Source organism: Panthera leo, chromosome C1 (genome assembly GCF_018350215.1).
Source record: "Panthera leo isolate Ple1 chromosome C1, P.leo_Ple1_pat1.1, whole genome shotgun sequence".
NCBI classification, from domain to species: Eukaryota; Metazoa; Chordata; class Mammalia; order Carnivora; family Felidae; genus Panthera; species Panthera leo.
This window is the reverse complement of record NC_056686.1, coordinates 95455840-95478675: the sequence shown is the minus strand read 5'-3', so window position 1 is coordinate 95478675 and position 22836 is coordinate 95455840. Positions and strand designations below refer to the sequence as shown.

General features: G+C 36.7%; 1 protein-coding gene across 1 annotated transcript in view; it reads right to left on the bottom strand.

Moving 5' to 3' along the window:
- Positions 1-22836, bottom strand: part of CTTNBP2NL (CTTNBP2 N-terminal like) — a 51769-nt gene that overhangs the window by 21456 nt on the left and 7477 nt on the right. The window contains exons 2-3 of the mRNA XM_042953434.1: positions 17427-17550; positions 14405-14512 (exon numbers count right to left, since the gene is read on the bottom strand). Coding sequence (XP_042809368.1) covers positions 14405-14503 — 99 coding nt within the window. The 5' untranslated portion in view covers positions 14504-14512; positions 17427-17550. The remainder of the gene's footprint in view (positions 1-14404; positions 14513-17426; positions 17551-22836) is intronic.

Below are 22836 nucleotides of genomic sequence, written 5' to 3'. Positions count from 1 at the left end.
GGGAAAAGTGATCCATTTGGAAAGCAACCAGAGAAGGGGGGATGAGGGAGATTCTGTGGGAGCCAAAAGCAAGAACAAAAACCCACTGGAGAAATGGGAGATAAGTGAATATATTCTGAAAGATAGAGAGAGGATATGTGTAATTTAGACAGATGCCCATGGAGGTCCTTAGCTGAAAGTCTGGTAAACAATATTTTTGTATATATCTAGACAGATAAAGAAAGACAAGCAAAGCTGTACTCTTAAAAAAAAAATACTATTTTCAATGAGGCACACAAAGCTCCCGTTACTAATCAGTCAGGGAATGCAGATGACCACATCTCAATTTGATAGGAAAGGACACCACGGTAAAATGTCAGCTGAAAACTAAAATATGGTTTTTCAAAAAACAAACCAATAAAATATGGTCTTTTTTTTAGATGAATACATGTGCATAGTGAGCAAAGGTACACATCCCAATTATTTGGTATCCTTTACTACAAATACAGAAACAAACATAAGCAATGATTTCCTGTCTGAAGAACAAATTGTTCCTTCTCAGTACAGGCTGAAATGTAAATAATGTCACCAAGTGGAAATCATCAACAGGAAAAGTAATGAAACTATATTACTATAGTTAAGGCTCTCTTCTCAAAAATATTAATTAGTAAGTGGTAATCTATTTTGAACCTTCAATACACTGAAGTTAGACTTAAAGAGCCTGAACGTATTCTGTCATATAACAAATATTTCTGAAGAACTTCTGAGGTTCTAGGTATTTGGGATGTAGTGCTGAACAGGATTAAGTATCCACCCCTCCATGAGGAGAAATACTAGGCCTAAAGAAGAGAGAGGTGAAAATCTATCATCTGTGATGCGTAGCAGCATGAATTCATAAATTTCCATATTATCAATAATCCAGTGCAAAGAAAAAGAAATCACATTAAGTCTGACTCAATTCTACAAAAATTTTATTGGTAAAATAATGTGAGGCAATAAGAACAAAACCTTCCAAATTTAATAACACGGTCACATACTCCTATCTACCAACGAGTTCAGTCTTTTGTGGAACAGACAGCTATTGAATTAGATTAAAACAATTTTTTGAAGTTATGCGTTATCTTAGAACTCACTAGGTGGAGTTGGCTTTCTGATGCAGAAAATACTTTATGTTGTTGTTAAACAATGGAATATTATGAAGTGCAGATATGAAACAGAGCCAGGAAAAAATACTTTGAAGGGTTATAGGTCTCCTGCTATGATAATAACATTTCTTGAAATTTTCATCACGTAGTTGCTCATGCATACACTGTCAGCTCTATTTGAGTCCATCACCTGTGAAAGAATCTGCTTTGAAGGAAGAACTTTTAGGTGTCCTGTTCAAAAGCAGAATCTGAAAATTCGTGGGAAATCTACTTTTGCTTTTTTGGGAGACAATCAGGGATGTGATGCTAACAAGCTCATGCTTTACCTAGGCATGCTAGGCTTGTCTCTATCCCCTTAACTGTATTTTAGAATCAATATAGATTTATGTGAGAGGATAAACCAATTAGAAATAAAGACAGTTACAAAGTAAATGTTGTTCTTATTTTCTTTCTTTTTTAATATTTTTATTTATTTTTGAGACAGAGAGAGACAGAGCATGAGCAGGGGAGGGGCAGAGAGAGAGAGGGAGACACAGAATCTGAAACAGGCGCCGGGCTCTGAGCTGTCAGCACAGAGCCCCACTCAGGGCTCAAACTCAGACTGTGAGATCATGACCTGAGCTGAAGTTGGACGCTGAACCGACTGAGCCACCCAGGAGCCCCGATGTTGTTCTTATTTTCATACTCTATTTCTTAAAAATATAGTTAAAAAATTTTATTTCTTTACTTTGAGAGAAAGAGAGAGGGGAGGGGCAGAGAAAGGGAGAGAGAGAATCCCAAGCAGGCTCTGCACTGTCAGCACAGAGCCCACCGAGGGGCTCGATCTGACGAACGTTGAGAACATGACCTGCGCCCAAATCAAAAGTTGGACACTTAACCAACTGAGCTACCCAGGTGCCCCTAATTTTTATTTTAATTTCATCATAAATGAATATTTTCTCATAAAAAAATTTAATTATGTAGATAAAGCCAAATTCCTTCCTGAATACAAGCCAATGTCTCTACCTCAAGAGTCCTCAGTATAATCAGTATCGTCTCAGACCTTTTCCAAGCATATCCATAAATGTGTATATGTGTACTTTTTTCATTTATTGTGTCTAGAGATCTAATAAGTCAGTACACTGCTTGTTTTCTTCTCATAAAAAATAAAGCAGTTACATAATATGGCATAGTAAGGATGTAACAGTTTACATTGATATATTTTACTGACGGATATTTAGGTTGTTTATAATTTTCCATTCCTGCATTAAACAATACTGCAATGAGCCTCCTTGTGCATAGATGCGAATAGTTTGGTAGAACAGATACATTACTCTGCTTTTCTAAGGAAATAAATGCCCATATAATAAAATTTCCTGCTTCATTCTATATATGCTCCCTGTCCATAAAGATTTTCGGCAAACATACAAGACGGTTTCCTTCTGTCTTTCAAATTTTTCCTATAACTAGCTATACTGAAATACTAAATGATGGACCACAGGCTTTAATTTTACAAGCAACCTCTTTGTCTTTCTTTCTCTTCTCTTTAAGGGGAGCCACTAGAAATAACTTCTGATTAATCCCAAATCACAAGGCTAACACATGCAAAGAAGACACAATAAGAGGAAGTCGAAATAACAGGAATAAGCTGTTTCCCTTTTTTACTTGTTTTAGTTTCAGGCTGAATAAATGCAATGAAATCCCCCACTGTTATAATCTTTTCTGAAGCCTCTCCCCAATGGCTACAGAACGATGTGTTCTCTAAATAGGTAGCATTTTCCAAGCTAAATTCCCCCTTTCTTTCCTCAAAGTCATACAAAAACCAGGCCACAGAAAGATGTCAATTAAATGAGAAATTTGCTTATTTTTTGGAACCTTCACTCTTGAACTGCTAAATGCCATAATTTGTAATATGAATGATGGCATGTGCTAAAAAGTTGTATAGCAAGTAGCTGATATCAGATAATTATTCTTAAGAGCTGTTATACATGGGGCTCAATGTCTTTCTCTCTTTCTTTCTTTCTTTCTTTCTTTTCTTTTCCTTTCTTTTTTTTTTTCTAATGTTTATTTTTGAGAGAGAGAGAGAGAGAGAGAGAGAGAGAGAGAGCAAACCAGTGGAAGAGGGGCAGAGGATCCGAAGTGGGCTCTGCAATGTCAGCAGAGAGTCTAATGCGGGGCTTGAACTCATAAGTGAGCCGTGAGATCATGACCTGAGCGGAAGTCAGATGTTTAACCAAGCCACCCAGGCACCCCACAATGTTTTTCTGATGCAAGAAAAGACACTTAATCACTTAAGAATGCAGTCTACTTTTTTTTATAAATACCCGACTCATAAACAGCCCATATATATGACCAGCCTTTCCTGCTTCTTTTGGCTCTTCTCTGCTAGTGTACCCACCACTGAACCTGGTAACATACATGCCTTTTAGTAATTTCATTCCCTTTCCGGGGCAGAACATTTTTGGGGAGCTCCTACCATTCTCAAAGGAACCGAGTCAAGGGGAAGCAAAGAAGAGGCTTTGTGAGATGTATTTCCCTATGCTCACTTTTCTGTGCATTATTTTTTCACTTACTATATCTTAGAGAATGTTATACATAAAGATTTCTCATTCTCTTTAATGACTGCATAGTATTCTGTTGTGTAATCATACCATAATTTACTTGGTCAGAACCCTACTAATACACACACAAGTTATTTCCAGCATTTTGTTGCTATGACCAATATTGCAATAAATGTCCTTACACATACACTTTATTATATAGGCCTAAGTACATCTGTAGGATACATTTCTAAAAGTAGATAATGAAACTAGGTTAGTAGGATCACAATCTGCCTTTAATGAAAAATAAAGTATAAAAAAAAGAAAATAGTGTAGTATAGTATGACATGGTATAAATATTATAGTAAGACATAGAGTTACTATATATTTAGTGAAATTTTTGTTTTAATCGATACATATATGTGGGTGGGTATGGACGTCCTGAACTGTGACAAAATGATGGAACATATTTCAAAATGTTTAAAAGATACCTCTTTAGACTCTGGTATGATGAAAAGGTATTTTTATCATAGCCTCCTTTCTTCTTCCCTTAAACTCTATGATCTTTTTATTGCATAGCTTGGGAGCTTAGGTTGGTTTTCAAGCAGAGACAGTTGAGTTATTTAGAGTGGGTTGGAAAAGAATAATATCAACAATATCAGGAAAAACAAACAGGGAAGAATTTAACTGTAGTTCTAATTAGCTCTAGTTATCTTTCCCTACAAAGTGAATAATATGTGACTAAATTATTTTCTTAGGGCATAACTATTAATAAACAAGAAGCTGTTGTATAAAACTATTGCTACCTAAAAGCAAGTATTTCTAATTCTAAAGTAATTTACATATAATACAGAAGTTTGAAGGAAAAAAAGTAAAATTTGCATATGATTCCACTACCCAGGGACAACTACTATTAACACCACAACTACAAATTTCAATCTATTTGTTTGAGTCCTTTTTCTGTGTATACACACATGCACACATGTAATTGTTATGATCAAGATTAAAGGATATATTTAATGTTATGACCTGCTTTGCAAATTTAGCATTACACTGTAGGAACATTATTACTATGTCATTAAAACTTTTTCATATGCATCATGTTTTAAAATAGCTGTGTAATAGTTCACCACATGGATATATTACTAATTCATGTAGCCATTAACCAAGGGTTACTTTTTATAAAGAATTAATTGGAACTAGATCAATATAACTATGTTATCATGAGCTGTTTGAAGGTAATTGGAAGTAACTTATAGAAAATTTTTTCTGTAAGTAGATTTTTACATAAAGCCATTTAGACTACAGCAACTCTCCTCAATAAATAGGTGTTCTGAGATTAGTAAATTTAATAAAAGAAACCAGTATTGAATTTTTAACTCAAAAACATAACAGAGAAGTAATACTATGTCTACCTATTCTGCAATAACTCACTCTGGAGCAGCATTCAGATGTAGGGTTGTTGCCTATAAATAAATCCTCTTTAAAATGAATTATCTTCCTGTGGTCCAAATTAAGAAATAATTAGGAAATAATAAAGAAACGGTATATATATTTTTTCTAAATGTTGATTTAAGAGAGTGTATGCATGCAGGTACAAGTGGGGTTAGAGCAGAGAGAAAGGGAGAGAGAGAATACTAAACAGGCTCAGATGCTGTCAGTGCAGAGCCCTACATGGGGCTGGATTTCACGAACATGAACCATGAGATCATGACCTGAGCCGACATCAAGAGTCGGAAGCTCAACCGACTGAGATACCCAGGCACCCCAAGTATACTTGGGTGTCTATTTCCTGACTAGTCATATGACATACTAAAATACAATTTAAATCATTCAACATGAAAAGATAATCTTTAATCTTCAATTAGATTACTTCTGTTACTCCTAAGAAAGAGATAATAATATTCTATCAGAAGGTGAAAAATGAACATGATGTTTGTTTTTGCCTCATTAGAAAAATTATTTATCCAAAATAATAAATAAAATTATTTATCAAAAAATAAGAAGGTAATAGACTATTAAAACTAATAAAGACAAAGGATAAAAGCAGCTTTAAAGGGAACAGTGCATAAAGCAACAGAAGTATTCTGTTTCTTTTTTTGAGATGTTTATGATTTTTAAATTACTATTAAGTTTTGCCATTGGAAAAATAATTACTGAACTTTAAAATTTAATTTTAAAAATTAAATTACAGAATTATAGTTTCTAAAAAGTAGTAGAGCAAAGCTGAAAAAGCTACTACACATCACACTACTTGGTCAAGAGAAGGTCAATAAGGGGATGAAGCTCTTTCTCAGATAATATTTCAGACACAGAGCAAGGACATAACCAATTATCTTCTCAATTGATACAGCAAAAGCACAGGACAAAATCCAATATTCATTCCTGATAAAAACTCAGCAAATTAGGAATGGAAAGAAATAGCCTCAACTTGATAAAGAACATCTGTGAAAAACTTACAGCCAACATCATATTTAATGATGAAAAACTGAGCATTTTCCCCCTTTCCCCTTGTCAAGAACAAGACAACGGTATTCTCACCACTCTGACATGGTACTGGGAGTTCTAGCCAATGCAATAATGCAAGAAAAATAAAAAGCATTTAGATTAGAAAAAAAAAAAGTAAAACTGTCTTTACTTGCAGTCATGATTATTTGTAGAAAATCCAATTATTTGTATAAAATAGCTTTTTATAAAAAAAGCTATTAGAACTATTAAGTGAGTGTAGCAAGTCTGCAGGATAATGAATCTATATGAAATCAATTTTATTTTTGTATAACAATAATAGTCAGAAATTAAAATTAAAAAACAACACCATTTATAATATCATAAAAAATAGGAAATAGTTAGGGATAAATCTGACAAAAGATGGGAAAGACCTATACACTAAAAACTATAAAGCACTGCTGAGAGACCTAAATAAATAGAGAGAAATACCATTGTCATGGATTAGAAAATATAATATTGTTAGATGTCTATTCTCCCCAAATTTATCTATAGATTCAATGCAATCCCAATAAAAATCCCAATATGATTTTTGGAGAAACTGATGAGCTGATTCTAAGATTCATATAGAAATGCCAAGGAGCATGAATAACCAAAACAACTTTGAAAAAAACCCCACAAGTTGGAAGATTAACACTATCTTATTTTAAGATTTACCACAGTAATCAAGAAAATATGGTACTGGCATCAAGGTAAATCAATGGAACGAAACAGAGTCCAGAAACAAACCTACAAATATATGGAAAACTGATGTGACAAAGATGCCAAGGCCATTCTACAGAGGAAGGACAGTCTTTTCAACAAATAGTGTTAGAACAATTGGACATCCATATGAAAAGACTTTGATCCATATGTTGTACTGTATAATATATTAATTAATTGAAGTATCATAGATCTAAGTGTAAAGCTTAAAACTATAAAATTACAGAAAAAAAAACATAGGAGGAAACCTTTCTGACCTTGGTTTAGGAAAAGAAGCAAAATCCATAAAAGAAACATTGATAAATTGGATTTCATTAAAATGAAAAACTTTTGCTCTTCAAAGGATACAGTTAAGAGAATGAAATGACAAGCCACCAACTAGGAGAAAATATTTGCAAGATATGTATCTAATAAATGACTTGGATCTAGATAGATCAGAAATCCTCAAAACCCAATAATGAAAAAACAACTCAATTTTAAAAATGGCCAAAATTTTGAACAAATCAGAGAACAATATAGACGGTGAAAAAGCTCATGAAAAGATGCTCAACATCATTAATCAAAAAGGAAATGCAAAATAAAACTACAGTGAGATATTATATACCTATGAGAAAGGCTAAGATTAAAAAGAGTGGCCATACAGGGTGCTGATGAGGGTGTGGAGCAACGAGACTTAGACATGACATACATGACAGGTGGGAATGTAAAGTGACATGACCACTTTGGAAAACAGTTTGGCAGTTTCTTAAAACAACAACAACAACAACAACAACAACAACAACAACAACAGCAACAGCAACAATAGACATACACCCACTAGGTAATACAGCCATTCCATTCGTAGGTATTTATCCAAGAGAAATGAAAGCATATGTCTATATAAACCCTGGTATGTGAATGTTCAAAGCGGTTTTATTTGCAGAAGTCCCAAAGTGGAAACAATGAAAATGTTCATCAACCGATGTGGAGCATACATACAATAGAACACTACTCAGTAATAAAAGGAATGAACTATTAATACAATAAAAACATGGATAAATCTTGGGGCGCCTTGGTGGCTCAGTCGGTTGAGTGTCCGACTTCGGCTCAGGTCATGATCTCACAGTTTGTGGGTTCAAGCCCCGCATCAGGCTCTGTGCTGACTGCTTGCTCAGAGCCTGGAGCCTGCTTCAGATTCTGTTTCCTTCTCTCTCTGCCCCTCCCCTGCTCACGCTTTGTCTCAGTTTCTCAAAAATAAATAAAATGTAAAAAAAAAAAAAAAAAAATTAAAAAAAAAACATGGATAAATCTCAAGATAATCACACTGAGTGAAGTAACAGGACAGAAAATGGTACATTTTATAGGATTCTACTTATATAAAATTCTAGGAAATGTAAACTAATCTCTAGTAGATTAGTGGTTTGGGTGAGGATGTAGGAAGGAGTGGGGATGGTTAGGTAAAAGGGTTACAGAGGAATATTTGCAAGGGGAGATTGGATATATTCATTATCTTGATTGTAGTAATGGTTTCATGAGGGAATACATCTAACAAGTATCAATTTATATACATTAAATATATGCAGCTTACTGTATGTCAATTATACCTCAATAAGCTGTTTAGAAAAACAAAATATAGGGGCGCCTGGGTGACTCAGTTGGTTGACAGTCTGACTTCAGCTCAGATCATGATCTCATGGTTCATGAGCTTGAGCACTGTGTTGGGGTCTGTGCTGACAGTTCAGAGCCTGGAGCCTGCTTCGGATTCTGTCTCCTCCTCTCTCTGCCCCTCCCCTGCTTGTGCGCACACTGGCTCTCTCTCACTCTCTCTCAAAAATAAACATTAAAAAAATGAAAAAAAAAAAGAACAACAAAGTATAACAACAGTATGCCAAATCAAACAATAGAAAAATACACAAAGAAATCAATGGGAAAAAAATCGATTCTAAAAAGGCTTCCACATTGTCCCTGTATTTCCTGTTTTCATTATAGGGGTGAGGGGGGATATAACATAACATCTGTTTAATGCCCCAGAACACACCCTTAACCCTTGCTGTCTGAAAATACACACTTTTGGTGGTGGGGGTAGGGATAGATCATCTCAAAGCCAACAATTCCTAAAAGAAACACAAGCTAAAGTATAAGCCCTGTTGACAACAAAGACTTAATCTAAAGATTAATCTTTCTTATGAAGAACAGCATTATTATCAGTATTTCTTGCTTTATGGAATATACTTTTGTTCCAAAATGGGTGGACTGTAAAACCTATGTTCTAATAATAAGAAGAGTAAATGAACACTGGGCACCTCAAATAGCATTTGGTATCTCATTTAATCCTCCCCAAACCCGTATCATTTTACTGATAAAGCTTACAGGGTAAATAACTGGCTTAATGTACACGATTAAATAGTAGTGTGCTAACCTTTTGATTTGAAAGCTTCATGCTCTTAACAGCTACACTTAACTGAATATTCTAATTGATAGCTTTGTAGACTGCCTAGTAATTATCTTTATGTTTCTTTTTTTAAAAAGCTAGGATTTCACTTATATACTTTACTCAGAGAGAGTAGGAATTAAAAATATCAGCCAATCCACTAAATAAATAGATAAATAAATAATAAAATATGTCCCAAACAGCCCACTGATTTCTTTCTTTTTCTCTCTCTCTTTCTTTTCTCTCTCTTTTCTTTCTTTCTTTTCTTTCTTTCTTTCTTTCTTTTTCTTTCTAAGTTTATTTATTTATTTTGGTGGGGGGGAGAAACAGAGAAAGAGGGAGAGAGAATCCCAAGCAGACTCTACACTCAGCCCAGAGCCTGACATGGGGCTTGGATGCTCAACCAACTGAGCCACCCAAGTGCCCTTATTTTCCAAAATTTTTAAATGGCCATGATGTCCTCTGTCTTCTTCTGGAGTAGTCAGTCCTTGCTGGGAAGCCATCTCCCAGATCTGCTTGGAATTAATGAGCTGAGGCTCTCTTGCTCAACTGTGTGATTCTACCCCAGCTTCCCCTAGACAGTTGGTTCATGAGCAATGTAATTTGCTTTTGATGTGGAAGGGACTCCTATAGTGTTCTTATTCATGAAGACAAACTGGTCAAAGAGAAAGACTTTCATAAAGAATGTTTTTCTCTGACATAATCCCTTGTAAAACAGAAAATCACTTTATATAAAAGTTCAATTAGGACCAAATACAGTATAAATGGCCTCTGTAACAATTAGACTTGAAATACAGAAGAGCTGAATATGACACTATTTTCTATTGACTTTCCTGGTTCCATGCCAAACATGTCTTGGCTGCAACAGAAGAGTGAGGAGGCTTTTATATCTTGGGGAGAAAAAGAACATAACCACAGTGGGGGCTCTAGAAGGGTGTAGCTGCAATCTGGCACTTTAGCAGAGATTCTGGAAAATGAATGAAGCTCTTTATAATTATAACTCTGTATGTAGGATCTGGGAACTTTATAATAAATATAACCCTATAACCCTATATAAATGCAACCCTTGCCAATGTGACCTACTATTTATTTAGCAGCAACAGTGAACCATATGGTTTTATTCAGATATGCAAGGTTGAAGAACAGATTTTATGTCCAGGAAAAAAAATCTATTTTGAAGGTAAAGAGGGAAAGACAAAGGTAAGCTCTTTTACTTAAACAGAAAGAAAAAAAAACCCATCATAACTATTTCAAAACCTTTTCAACCCACTAAGCATGAATTACTAAAGAATAATAAAGGAAGAAAATTAGTAAGCTGCCTTATTAGTACAAGAAGTCCAACAAGTTGTCAAACAAGAATTATAGAAATTATAACAGTAAAATCTGTATAGGTTACAGAACCCAAACAAATAAACAAAAATAAAAAACAAAAAGCTACTCTACAAGTAAAAAGAGAGTTCATTTGAACTTTAAGAATCTTGTATGGCAGTTGCTTTTCTTGAAGGCCTGAAACAGTTTTGACCCCAGCTGCTACTTACTTTATCTAACAATAGACTGCTTCAAGACGTATCACTTCTGGCCAAGCTATTCATTTCAACTTAAACTGCATATAGCTCAAGCCTCAGAAGATAACTTTATCACCTCCGAGCCATATGCAGACTAAACACAACACTTGTGCCTGATTCTGAATGGTATCTTATATCCAAAAGTTCCCTTAATTATAGCTCTTCCTTCTCAAGCTGCTCTTTCAACTTGTCAGAAGCTGCCTAAAGTCACTAACATTGGATCTATGCAGAAAAAATATATTTTAGGAAAACATGTGCAACAAGGACCGACACATCTGTTGACGTTAAAACCAGAAGGCAGTGTGTTGCAGCCACATGAGAACAAGCTGTAAAATTTAGTAATTCACAACATTCACTTTAAAATGTTATGGCAATCTTTTATTTATTTATTTATTTATTTATTTATTTATAATTTTTTTAAGTTTATTTATTTTGAGAGAGATAGTGTGAGTGGGGGAGGGGCAGGGGGGGAGGGAGAGGGAGAGGGAGAGGGAGAGAGAGAGAGAGAGAGAGAGAGAGAGAGAGAGAGAGAGAGAATCCCAAGCAGGCTCTGCACTGTCAGCACAGAGCCTGATGTGGGGCTCGAACTCAGGAAACCCTGATATCATGACCTGAGATGGAGAGTTGGACACTTAACTGACTGAGCCACCCAGGAGCCCCTTATGGCAATCTTTTAAAGCAACAAATCACAATGGCACCATCATTTCCTCTATTCAACAAATATTTATTGAGTGTCTATATGTTAGGCACTAAGCTGGGTGCTGAGGGTATAATGATTAGCAAAATGGGCACACAAAAGCTCTACAGGTTTGTGTGGTTTCTGAGGCTGAAAAGCAAAGAGAAGGTAAGGTCAGCCTGATTTTTCCATTAGAGGCAGCCAGCCCCCCACCCCTACCTCAGTTGTGGAAGGGTTGAAGTCCACAAGTTTCTGTAAAAGTCAACTGTAATCTGTAGGGGGAACTGCTTCCCGGAGTCCTCCTGCCCATAGCAGTAGATTCTCAGGTGAGTCTGTTTAACACATTACCAAACTATTGTAGTTTTCTAAAATCTGATTGCTATTTATAATGGCTCCTAGAAAATGCTTTCTGGGTTTTAAAAGGAGCCATCACCATGAACCAAGAGCTTCCTGGTGCAGCCCAGGCAGTGAACTCTTCGGGTTCTAAGCTGATGACGCCTATCCACACGAGAGCCAGGGTCACAGATGAGAACCAAGAGAAAGAAGTGGGAAAACAACAGGCTATAGGAGTGAGGATTGAGGAACGATCTCAAATTTTCCCCGATTCTTTTTTCTCTTCTCTTCATTGAGCAGATAAACCCGGGATAAAAAATGGGAGGGTGTCCTGGGTTTAACCAGGTTAGGACTACTGGTAACAATGGGATAGGGTTATGAAAAATAGAATAGTTTCCAGCGATGTACAGGGAAAGAAAGAAAATTCACCAATAGTGACAAAAGGGAAGGCCTGTGGAGGTGGCAAAAATGAATCACCAGCCAGAGTGAATATTTATATGCAATATGTGCTGGCAGGGGAGTCATTAAAAAACTAGGCACTGTTGAGGGCACACTAGAGGCATCCATTCATATTATTAGCGACCAATGACCGTTCCTTGGATATGGCATATACTATATGCACTGAAAGAATATACATAAAGGGAAAAAAAATGAATCCTACACTGTTGGGAGTATTTGCAATGCCGGGCAAATACTTGCAGTGTTACACACAGATACTAGTTATTAATCATTTATTCTTATCTCAGAGAAGGAAGCTTTGCTCCAGAGAGACTAAATGACTTGACCAAAGTCATAGTTCTAATTACTGGTATGGAAGGCAAAGACTCAGGCAATGACCTTTAACGTATGTGCCTTGGCACGTGTCGAAGCCATAAACATGTGATTCCCTGGGAAGCTACGCAAACCAAGACTGAAGTAAGCAGGGAAAGGAAGAAAATATGACCGACTCCATCCCCCCACATCAGAAGGGAATCACCTCATGCACTCTGGAGAGGGAAACCACTGGAAATTACTTATCACACGTTACAAAGCTACGAGGGAAAGCCAACAAACAAAAATCCAATAGTTTTCAGTGATAAACTACCCTAAGGCATATTTATTAGACAGAAATGTCAGTCTTTTTCGGTCAGCCTTGAAAGACAAACTAGCACGTCACTTTAAATTTAATAGCATATAGAAATAACGGTTTAGATTTTATTTTTATCACAATTATAATTTCAGAGTAATCCAAGAAAAGACTACCCAGGTTTGACTAAATGAACACATTTACTCTTCTATCACTGCAGGAAGGGAAAAGGCAAGCTAGAGAAGAGAAAAGCTATAGCTTTTTGTATGAACTCGACTGAGTGGTTATTGTTGCTACTCAGGAAATCACCGATTCTCTGAGCCTCCTGGAATGGCAATGAGAAAATTATCTTTGTTGCTATAAAAAATGTCTTCAACAATGGAGGGTCATATGAACACATACGAAATACTAATGCAATATTTAAGAAGGAGCTAGGATAATTTTGAAAAGGGAAAACAACAAAGTACTTCATAAACCTTTTACCAGTGAGCTTCAAAATGTACACTGATAACAGAGAACAAACTGAGGGTTGGTGGGGGTGGGGCAAATGGGTGATGGGCATGAAGGAGGGCACTTGCTGGGATGAGCACTGGGTATCATATGTAAGTGATGAATCACTGGGCTCTACTCCTGAAGCCAGGACTACACTGTATGTTAACTAACTTGAGAAGAAAAAACAAAACAAAACAAAACCAGATGTATATCGATACAAGCTCTAACTAAAACTGGAAACTACAAAAATCTTGTTAGATCCTTAGACCGGGTGTATTTTGCAGGGGCTCTGCTCTCTCCAGCATGCTCAAGTCTCTCTCCTTTGGTCACTTGTCCTCCTTCTCCTCTTCCTGCTGCTCAGATACTCTTACTGTCTTTTCTTCGCCTCTCCAAGTCTGATCTCAGGACAGACTGGGAAACACTCTTACAGAGGTGTAAGGGATTCACAATACCTGAGTTATACTCCCTTGTATTTTTTCAATTAGACTTTGTTTTTTAGAGCAGTTTTAGGCTTACAGAAAAATTGAGTGGAAAGTAGAGTTTCCATATAACACACACCCACTTCCTCCACCCCTTGTGTCTTAGCAGATATCACACACTAAAACAAACGAATCCTTCAACAGGGGTCTAGAAAATCCAGAGATGGTCTTCATGGAGTCCTTGATCTCCCAGATATTATATACTGAATTTTGGTATATGGCTGTATATATATGTTTTTAGGAAGCAGGTTTCATCAGGTTCTGAAGCAGTTGGCATTCAAAAATGGCTAAGGCCTCTAAGCTAAAAAAATGACGTTCAAGATCCAGACTAAAGGAAATATTTTGGAGTCGGAAAGGCTTTACCAGTGTCCCTAAAATCATACCACGCAAGGTAGCTGCGGGAGCAAGTATCAGTGTGTATATCCAGGCCTCTAACTTCAACAGGGGCTATAGAAATACCTTAGTTAAAGAAATTACAACCAATGCAACGACTTTCAAAACATACGATGACCTCTTTTTTTCTTTTAACGTACCTTTAAAGCCTCTATCACAAGGTCCCTTGCTTCAAGCTCTCCTTCAAGAATACTGAATAGTGTTAGGAGTTCAGGCTTGCTGAGCTTTTCCAGATTCATCCTGAAAGCCTAAAACAAAGACAATGATCAGACAATCTCCAGAAGACAGAGTTGGTTTGATACGGCTAAGGAAAAAAAATAAAGTGAGTCACACAAGGAAAGAGCCACAATCACAGCATAAAATGCCTTAAGGCAGCAAATGGTTAGAATTAAGTTTAAAAAAAAATGGGAGCTTTCTGATGTTAATCATAAACTGAGCAGTAAGAGAAAATAAAATTCACCTTAAGTATGAATTTCGTCATCACTCACAAAGATTAATTTTCCATCATTTTTCCTCCAGGCATATTTACAAACATCCTGGGAGGTCTCAGAAAGAATTAGTCACTAGTTTTGTTCACCAGAAGTGCAGGTAAAATTGTGTTACAGTGAACACTATTTCACCGAAAAATTGTTAGAGCATGAAAAGATTTCTCAGTTTTAGATAACCGAATTCCTAAACTGTATATAAAACATTCTGGCATCCCTCTGAAGTTGGTTGAAATGAAATTTAAGCAAAGAGAATGTCTGGTGGCAGTATGGGAGAAATTTTTCTTTTAAACTGTCTGTCTACTTTCACAGGGAACCTCAATGCAACCATATACAAATATACTTTTACGTAGTTTCTTAAAATATATTGTCGTTTAAACATCTTCATTGGACAGGCTACTACTAACTGAATTTATCTGACTCCCCAAGTTCCCGTTTCTATGAAGTCCTGCATCTTTTGAGACATGTTAAATGGCAAACCGCATAGCACAAACTCAATCCTTTCCACAAGATTAATTTTTCAAAAGCCACATATAGACAGAAGTTAGATTGCCAGACAATTTTCAAAGGGTCTTCTGACAGGGTGCACAGTGAGATACATTTTTGAACTTCCAAAGCTGAGTAAATACTCCTTTCCTTCTCCTGTATTGTACTTGCAAATTGTCACTTCCATATAGTTTTCTTTAAAGGGAATTGCAACATGACAAGTTCACACACCCTCCCGTAATTCCCAACTCTTATGAGCACATTAAATTTTAGGAGGCACACAAAAGAGTCATTGATTCCTTCCAGACCTACTGCCTCTAAGTGCAGGAAAGCATGTAGAAAAGGCACACTTCACTGTGTTGTCAGATTATGTTCCAGGACATGCTGTACAAATCTTTTGCCACATGGCAAAATATGTTCAATCAAACTTCAGCTCTGCTGACTTTCTAACTACTGAGTTTTAGCAACTAGTGAGTGATCCTCACTTCAGCATTACAGAAGACATCTCACAACAGGTATTTTACAAATAAATAAAAACAAAAACAAAACCCCACACCTAATAAAGCTACACTTAATTTAAGCTATGTTGGAAAGAGGGGCGCCTGGGTGGCTCAGTTGTTTAAGTGTCCGACTTTGGTTCAGGTCATGATCTCATGGTTTGTGTGTTCGAGCCTCACGTCAGGCTCCGTGCTGACAGCTTGCTCAGAGCCTGGAGCCTGCTCTGGATTCTGTCTCCCTTTCTCTCTGCCCCTCCCTGGCTCACACTCTGTCTCTGTCTCTCTCAAAAATAAATAAACATTAAAAAAAATTAAAAAAAAAAGATATGTTGGAAAGAGCATGCAGCTTTGCAGACAGATGGATGTCAGGTCTGCATCTTCAGGTCTGCATCTTCTAGTTGTGGGATTTCTTTCTCTTTTCTTTTTTTTTTTTTACGTTTATTTATTTTTGAGAGACAAGAGAGAGACAGAGCATAAGTGGGGCAGGGGCAGAGAGAGAAGGAGACAGAGAATCCAAAGCAGGATCCAGGCTGAGTTGTCAGCACAGAGCCCGACGCGGGGCTCGAACTCAAAAATCAGTTGAGTCACACTGGTTTCTTAGATAAAACCCTTCCCCCTCTTCCTGAAGGTTTCATATTTTAATATCTCAGAAATTATAAAGCAGAGGGAAAATCTCATCATTTTAAGCCCATCCTCTTCCCTCCCATGATGTTCAGCAGAATAATGGGCATCTATGAAGGTACTCTGTAAATACCAACCATACTGAGTAAATCAACTGGATGGAGAAGCACCAAAGTAAAGATGATGGTGTTCAGGCATATTCTTTTTTCCTTCAGTATCTTTGTAGTCCTTAAATACTCTTATTTAGAGATCTAAAACTGGGGCTTAAGGAAGCAATGTGATGTGAGTAAAGCATGACAGACGGGGGGGTGAGGAGTATAGAATTTTAGTCTGAGCTCTGCTACTAAGCAACTCTGTGACTTTGAGGACAAAAAGTACCCAGTTAGACTGGCACGCAGCCTCCTCACAGGTAAAATCAGCCTAGATAATCTCTAAAGTCCTTCTTGGTTCCATTTAAGCTTTCATGGGTAAAAATCAAGAATTGTTAGAGAATCCAATGAACTAAGACTAAAGTGAATATACAAAGAACTAAAACCGACTGTACCTAAATCAAAGTCTTGTATCTGCTGTAATAAACACACATCCTCATAAAGGAGTAAAATTGAAACACTCTTTAGAGCCACTTTAATTATAAAGGAGTCCAGCCCTGACAAGAAAAAATTCCATTCTTTGTCAATGGTATAAAGAATAATATTCTTGTTATCTACATTTATAAATCACTTCTGCACACAAATTTCAATATCTGGCACATCCTGCCAATATGTGCCCATTCACCCAGCTTAGTGTCTACATGAAGTGAAGACAATGCAAATCTGACACAGGAGGAAGAAAAGGGCCACAGCTATGTGACTGAAAAGCAATAGGTCTGTTTGTACATGTTCCCATTACCTTTCTTTATCAATATTAAAATTCAACAGTTCTTTGCTGTTCTTTATTATTTGAATCTAATCTCAATACACAAGACATCATGATAAATTTAATATATGAAAGATAGTAAAACCGTACTGTTGCAGGATGATGGTGATATTCCTGGGAGTGGGGACGGAAGTGGGAGTGGGGGGGGTGATACTGACCTGATAATCGGTGGTCACACTTTAGTCCTCAAGTATAAATTCTCAAGGTTTTCTTCAGTTAAAATTTGGGAAAATTGACAAATATACTCAAAATGCCATCAGCATGGTGGAAAAGTGTCCAATGCTGCAAAATAATAAGAAATTTATTGTCTATGTGACCATACTATAAACGATTTGATAAATCCCATGAATGTCAACTGTCATTGCAGCTGGTAAGGCCTGACAGGTGTAGGTTGACACAGAAAGAAGAAAATAGCCACTTCTTCAAGTTGAGGCTGAGTAATATAGGAAACATACCATGAATCTCACTTCCCTTTTGCAATTATCATTAGGGAAGGTGAGGGCTTTCAAAATCTTTTTTTTATGTTTATTTATTTTGAGAGAGAGTGCACGCGAGTGGGGGAGATGCAGAGAATGAGGGAGAGAATCCGAAGAGGGCTCTTTGCTGACGCAGGGAGGGGGAACTCAATCTCATGAGCTCATGACCTGAGCCCAAATCAAGAGTCAGACACTTAACCGACTGAGCCACCCAGGCACCCTCAAAATCTTTTTTACTTTAAAATGTCCAATGCTGTTTCAAGGACTAATTTATGAATGTCCTAGAAGAGAAAAGACAGTCTCCCTGAATTGACAAAAGCCTATTTGCTTAAATCACCATGATTTATGCACAATATGCTCAGAGAAAAATAACATAATTACAACCCAACTTTTCAAACTGCTAAATTTGTGTAAGGTACACGCTTATCCCCTCACCTCCTGCTAATCAGTGAACAAACAAATCAACCTGTCACCACCTGGACTTTGTCTGTAAGGCTAATGACTCATCCCAGCTCCTACTTTTCCCCGTTTCTTTTTTCCAACATTAGGTGTTGAATTATATGCCAACTTTTGGTGTATGTTTTCCTAATAGATCAGACCCAGCAAGCTTTTAAAAAAAAATGATAGGCTTTAAATTTTATTTGATAAACCATAATTTTTGTCTTGAACTTTACGGCACTCAGTCTTAAATGAAACTCCAGTTTCTGCCTAATATATAAATTACGTGGCCCGAGACTTTCAGAAAAAGGCTGCTGCTGCTAGCTCCAAACTAATCATCAGAAATATGATTGCCAGATTTTTGGCATGCCATATTGTAGTCTACAGACATGCTCTCTACTTGTTTTCTAAATGAGCTGTTACTTGTCACTGTCATCATCCATTAAGTGACTTTGAAAGACAAGATCATTTCAACCAGATGCTCAGCTCATTCCTTCCACTTGAATCTCTCCAAGATGCAACTTTCCTTAGAGTTTAGTGGCAGATATGTTTGTCTAAGGAACACTACAGTCTATAAACTTGAAATAAAAACCAGTGGTGGACAAGTTGTCTGGATACATTATCATATGCTGTGGTACAGCATACTAGCTGTAGCTATTATATTAAGCTTTATAGTTTTCTCAATTAAAAAATAAATACAGGGGCAACTGGCTGGCTCAGTTGATACAGCATGTGACTCTTGATCTCAGTGTTGACTCTTGATCTCAAGGTTGTGGGTTCAAGCCCCACAATGGGTGAGGAGCCTACTTAAAAAAAAAAAATAAAATAAAATAAGTTTAAAAATATAAATATATATATATATATAAGAAAAAAAGATAAATGATACATATTTTAAGACCCTGGAAAAATAAGCCTATTCATGGGATAAGTACGAAACTTATTTTTAGGTTATCAATAAGTGATTGCAAACATCAGTTTTGCCCAGAGGACCATTCGGTCTGTTCACATGCTACTTTCCATCAAGTAAGGGCCAACAGGAGTGCAGGAGTCTTCTCCACAAACTTTTATGTGCCAACAGTCACAAGGGCTGTGGCTCTCAAGAAGGGCACCCTCATCCACCACTGAACTTCCTAAATGGCACTGCCAATTTTTCCCTGAAGGTGCATTGCCGTGGCTTAGGCTCTGTTCATTTTATTCTGACCTTTTCCCTTCCCTGGATAATGCTCAAGCTCCATTCATTCTAGTTCTGGTCGTTCCTTCTCCTTCTTGAGGAGGTCCCAGCTTTTGCTCTGGAACTCTGAATGAATCCTCCAGGAGAGCAGGCGTTGTTGCCTCTTCACCACAGAGATTGGTTGGCAGAAAAAGAAACACCCCAAACAATCTCTATAGCTGTGTAAGCAGTAGGGCAGGGTGGAGTGGAACACAAGAGGGATGTTTGTCTATCTAGTATCAGGGCGTGTGTATGTCTTTATGTGGAACCGAAGACTTGATTTCTAAATGGTGAATGATATGGGGCATAAAAGAGGGAAAACAACATTTTTGGATGAGTCTTAGATATTTCTGGATATAGAAACACCTAAAAAAATCTACACAGATCTGTTTTCTTTTTTTTTTTTTCCTTAAGTCAACTTGTCTAGTATAAAAAACAAATCAGTTGTTTTACCCAGAAAATCATGCTTGCAACACTGGATAAAAATCACTTCTTTATTTTATACTCAGATGTCAAATTGAAGAAATTTATACTTGGGCTACAACTGACTGGGATTCAGGCCATTTAGTAAGTTTTTAGTATTAGCAATAAGATATGAGCAAAGATATAAAGCAAATTTGCTTCAATTATGTAAGGATTTTCACATACATATCAGCTAGGCCAAGGAGGCCAATTAATTCTTAAAATTCAGAGTCAACACCGCCACACAAAATGGGTGTTTTTTTGACAGCTTTCCACTAGATAATGTACTTCCTTAAAAACCCAGAATATATGGAATTTAAAAAATCAAATAAACATGTCCTATTTATAAACATTCAATCTAAATATGGACAAAAATGCACTGCTATTTTTAAAAATGTATCCAAAGCATCCTATTATCTGGGGGTGGAAGGCGTTGACATATTACCTTGACTATCTCAAAAAGATTGAGGTTTCTCCAGCCTCTGGCGCTTCTGGTTTTCCAGAAGCGTTATTTATGCATCTGGGGATAAGAGTGTGATACCTCTCATTCCACTTTTGGCATTTTAGGATTAGGCTAGGGGAGAAAAACATGTCAAAATACTATCAGAAGATAATTTTCTGACCTAGAAAGCATATCTTTTGTACATTTACCTAAGAGAGCTGTTTTTGCTATTATTATTTACAAAGATTCTAAAACCAAGGCATAAAAACAAATCTCATTTTATTGAATTCTACAGCACTAAGCAATATAAGCTTTACTACATATGTCAAATCAATCTTTCAGTTGAAGATAAACGATATTCCGGACTATTTGGATCCTTACGTGTCTATGTGTTACAATTTAAATGCTTGGACTAAATTGGGTGCCTGCCCTCATTCATATATTGAAGTCCTGATCTCCAGACACCTCCGAATGTGATGCATTTGGAGATAGGGTCCTTAAAGAGGTAATTAAGTTTAAATGAAGTTATTAGGGTGGGCCATAATCTAATAGGGCTGTGTCTTTATAAGAGGAGGAAATTTGGACACAAACATGGGACAGGGAAAGACCACGTGAAGATGCAGGTGGAAGATGGCCATCTCCGAGTCAAAGACAGAGGCCTCAGAAGAAACCAATCCTGCTGACACACTGATTTCTGACTTCTAGCCTCCGGGATTGTGAGACAATAAATTTCTATTGTTTAAGCCAGCTGGTCTGTGGGACCTTGCTATGGTGGCCTGAGCACACTACTGCAACATGCACTTTTAAACGCTATTAGAACAGCTAGATCTAAGACTTCCCCTTACCGGGAGAGTGCTGGAACATATTGCTCAGAATGCCTTTTGTTTGTCCTATTGCTATCAATTTGCTTTTTCCAGCCACACTATAGACAGTATTCTATAAAACAGGATGGTTTTGACACAGTTTCAGAAATTACAAATTTCAGGATCCTGAAATGTAATATGAATAACGCACTTAGAAACTGCAACAGTGCTAAGGGATCAAGATGCTTGTGTATCCAATACTGTCAATATAGACTTTGAGGCAGGCCTCAAGAAACCAGTTCTGGGTCAACATTTAAATATACTTTCAGTTCTCTATTCAAACACATTCTATTCAAAGCAGATTCTAGGATACCAGATTTTCTGGATTTATGCTTGGTACAGAAATGAATGATATAATTGAGCCTATTGATGTTGATCACCACCACCTCAGAGTTTTATAGCATAGTTTTCTAAGAAGAATTCAAGCAGGAATAGTAATAACAAAAAAGACAAACATTTATTGAGCTAAATAAAAACAAAACAGAAAAGATAAACATTAATGTGTTCCAGGCAGTGTTGCAAGTACTTGACGCAAATTAATTCAATCCTCACAACAAGCTTGGATGACAGATGCTATAACCATCGCCAACCCCCCCATTTTATAGATTGGAAAAGTGAGGCACAGAGGCTAAATAACTTGCTCAAAGTCTCAGATCTAGTATGTGGCAGAAATAGGACTTGAACCAAGGTAACTGGATTTCAAGGCCTTCCTTAGTAACTACTGCTACTTGGTAACCATCATTCACATCTGATCTCATTTTATCCGCTTTAGGAATTGTGTGGTAGAAAAACCTCAGCTAAAACGAGATTCACAAAGCTGGAAGGGACCTGAGAAATAATCTAATTCAGCATTCTCCATTTTACAGATGAAAACTGAGGCCAGGGTTGTTAAGTGACTTACTGAAGATTATAGTTACACAGTAAAACTAGGTCTAACACTTACGTCTTTTTAAGATCCAGTCTAATCCACTTTCTGGGACACCATGATGATATCAGGTTTTTGTTTTGTTTAGCTCTAAGACTTAGGCATCTCTAGTTGTATCTCTCTGTGTGTGAATGTCTGTCTCTTTATCTCACTATGTGTATATGTCTGTTTCTCTCACTGTCTCTCTTATTTGTTGCCAACAAGATTTATATGTGTATTGAGGAAAAGAAGGAAGTGGCTCATGCCCATAAACAAACATTCAAACATCTCTTCCCCAAAATGAGGACATTTAGCACAAGGCTATTAAAAACAAGTCTGTCTACCTGGATATCTGTTTACACCCTTTCAAGTACTCTCGTCTGAGACAAGACCGAACCAGAAGAACTACATTAGTTAAGCTACTGGAATGTATGTTAATGAAAATGAATAATAGATTTTATGTTAATATTTTGCATTAAAAAGTATGTCATTTAACATTAGAAAAATACCAGAAGCATGAAGTATATTTGTATATTTGTAAGTATATGTCAGTTGGCTTTCTTTAGTTAAAATGAAATTATAACATGATTTCATTGACATATGTATGTGTATCTGTCTGTATTATCTATGTCCATCATTCCCCTAAATTTTTGTTTTTCTGAAATAATGCCACCTGAGTCGTAAAATACCACAATGAAGGAAAAATAACATATAGATTGATTTTCTTTCCAGTAAAATGATTCATGGGCCACAATTCCAGGAGCAGCCTGAAA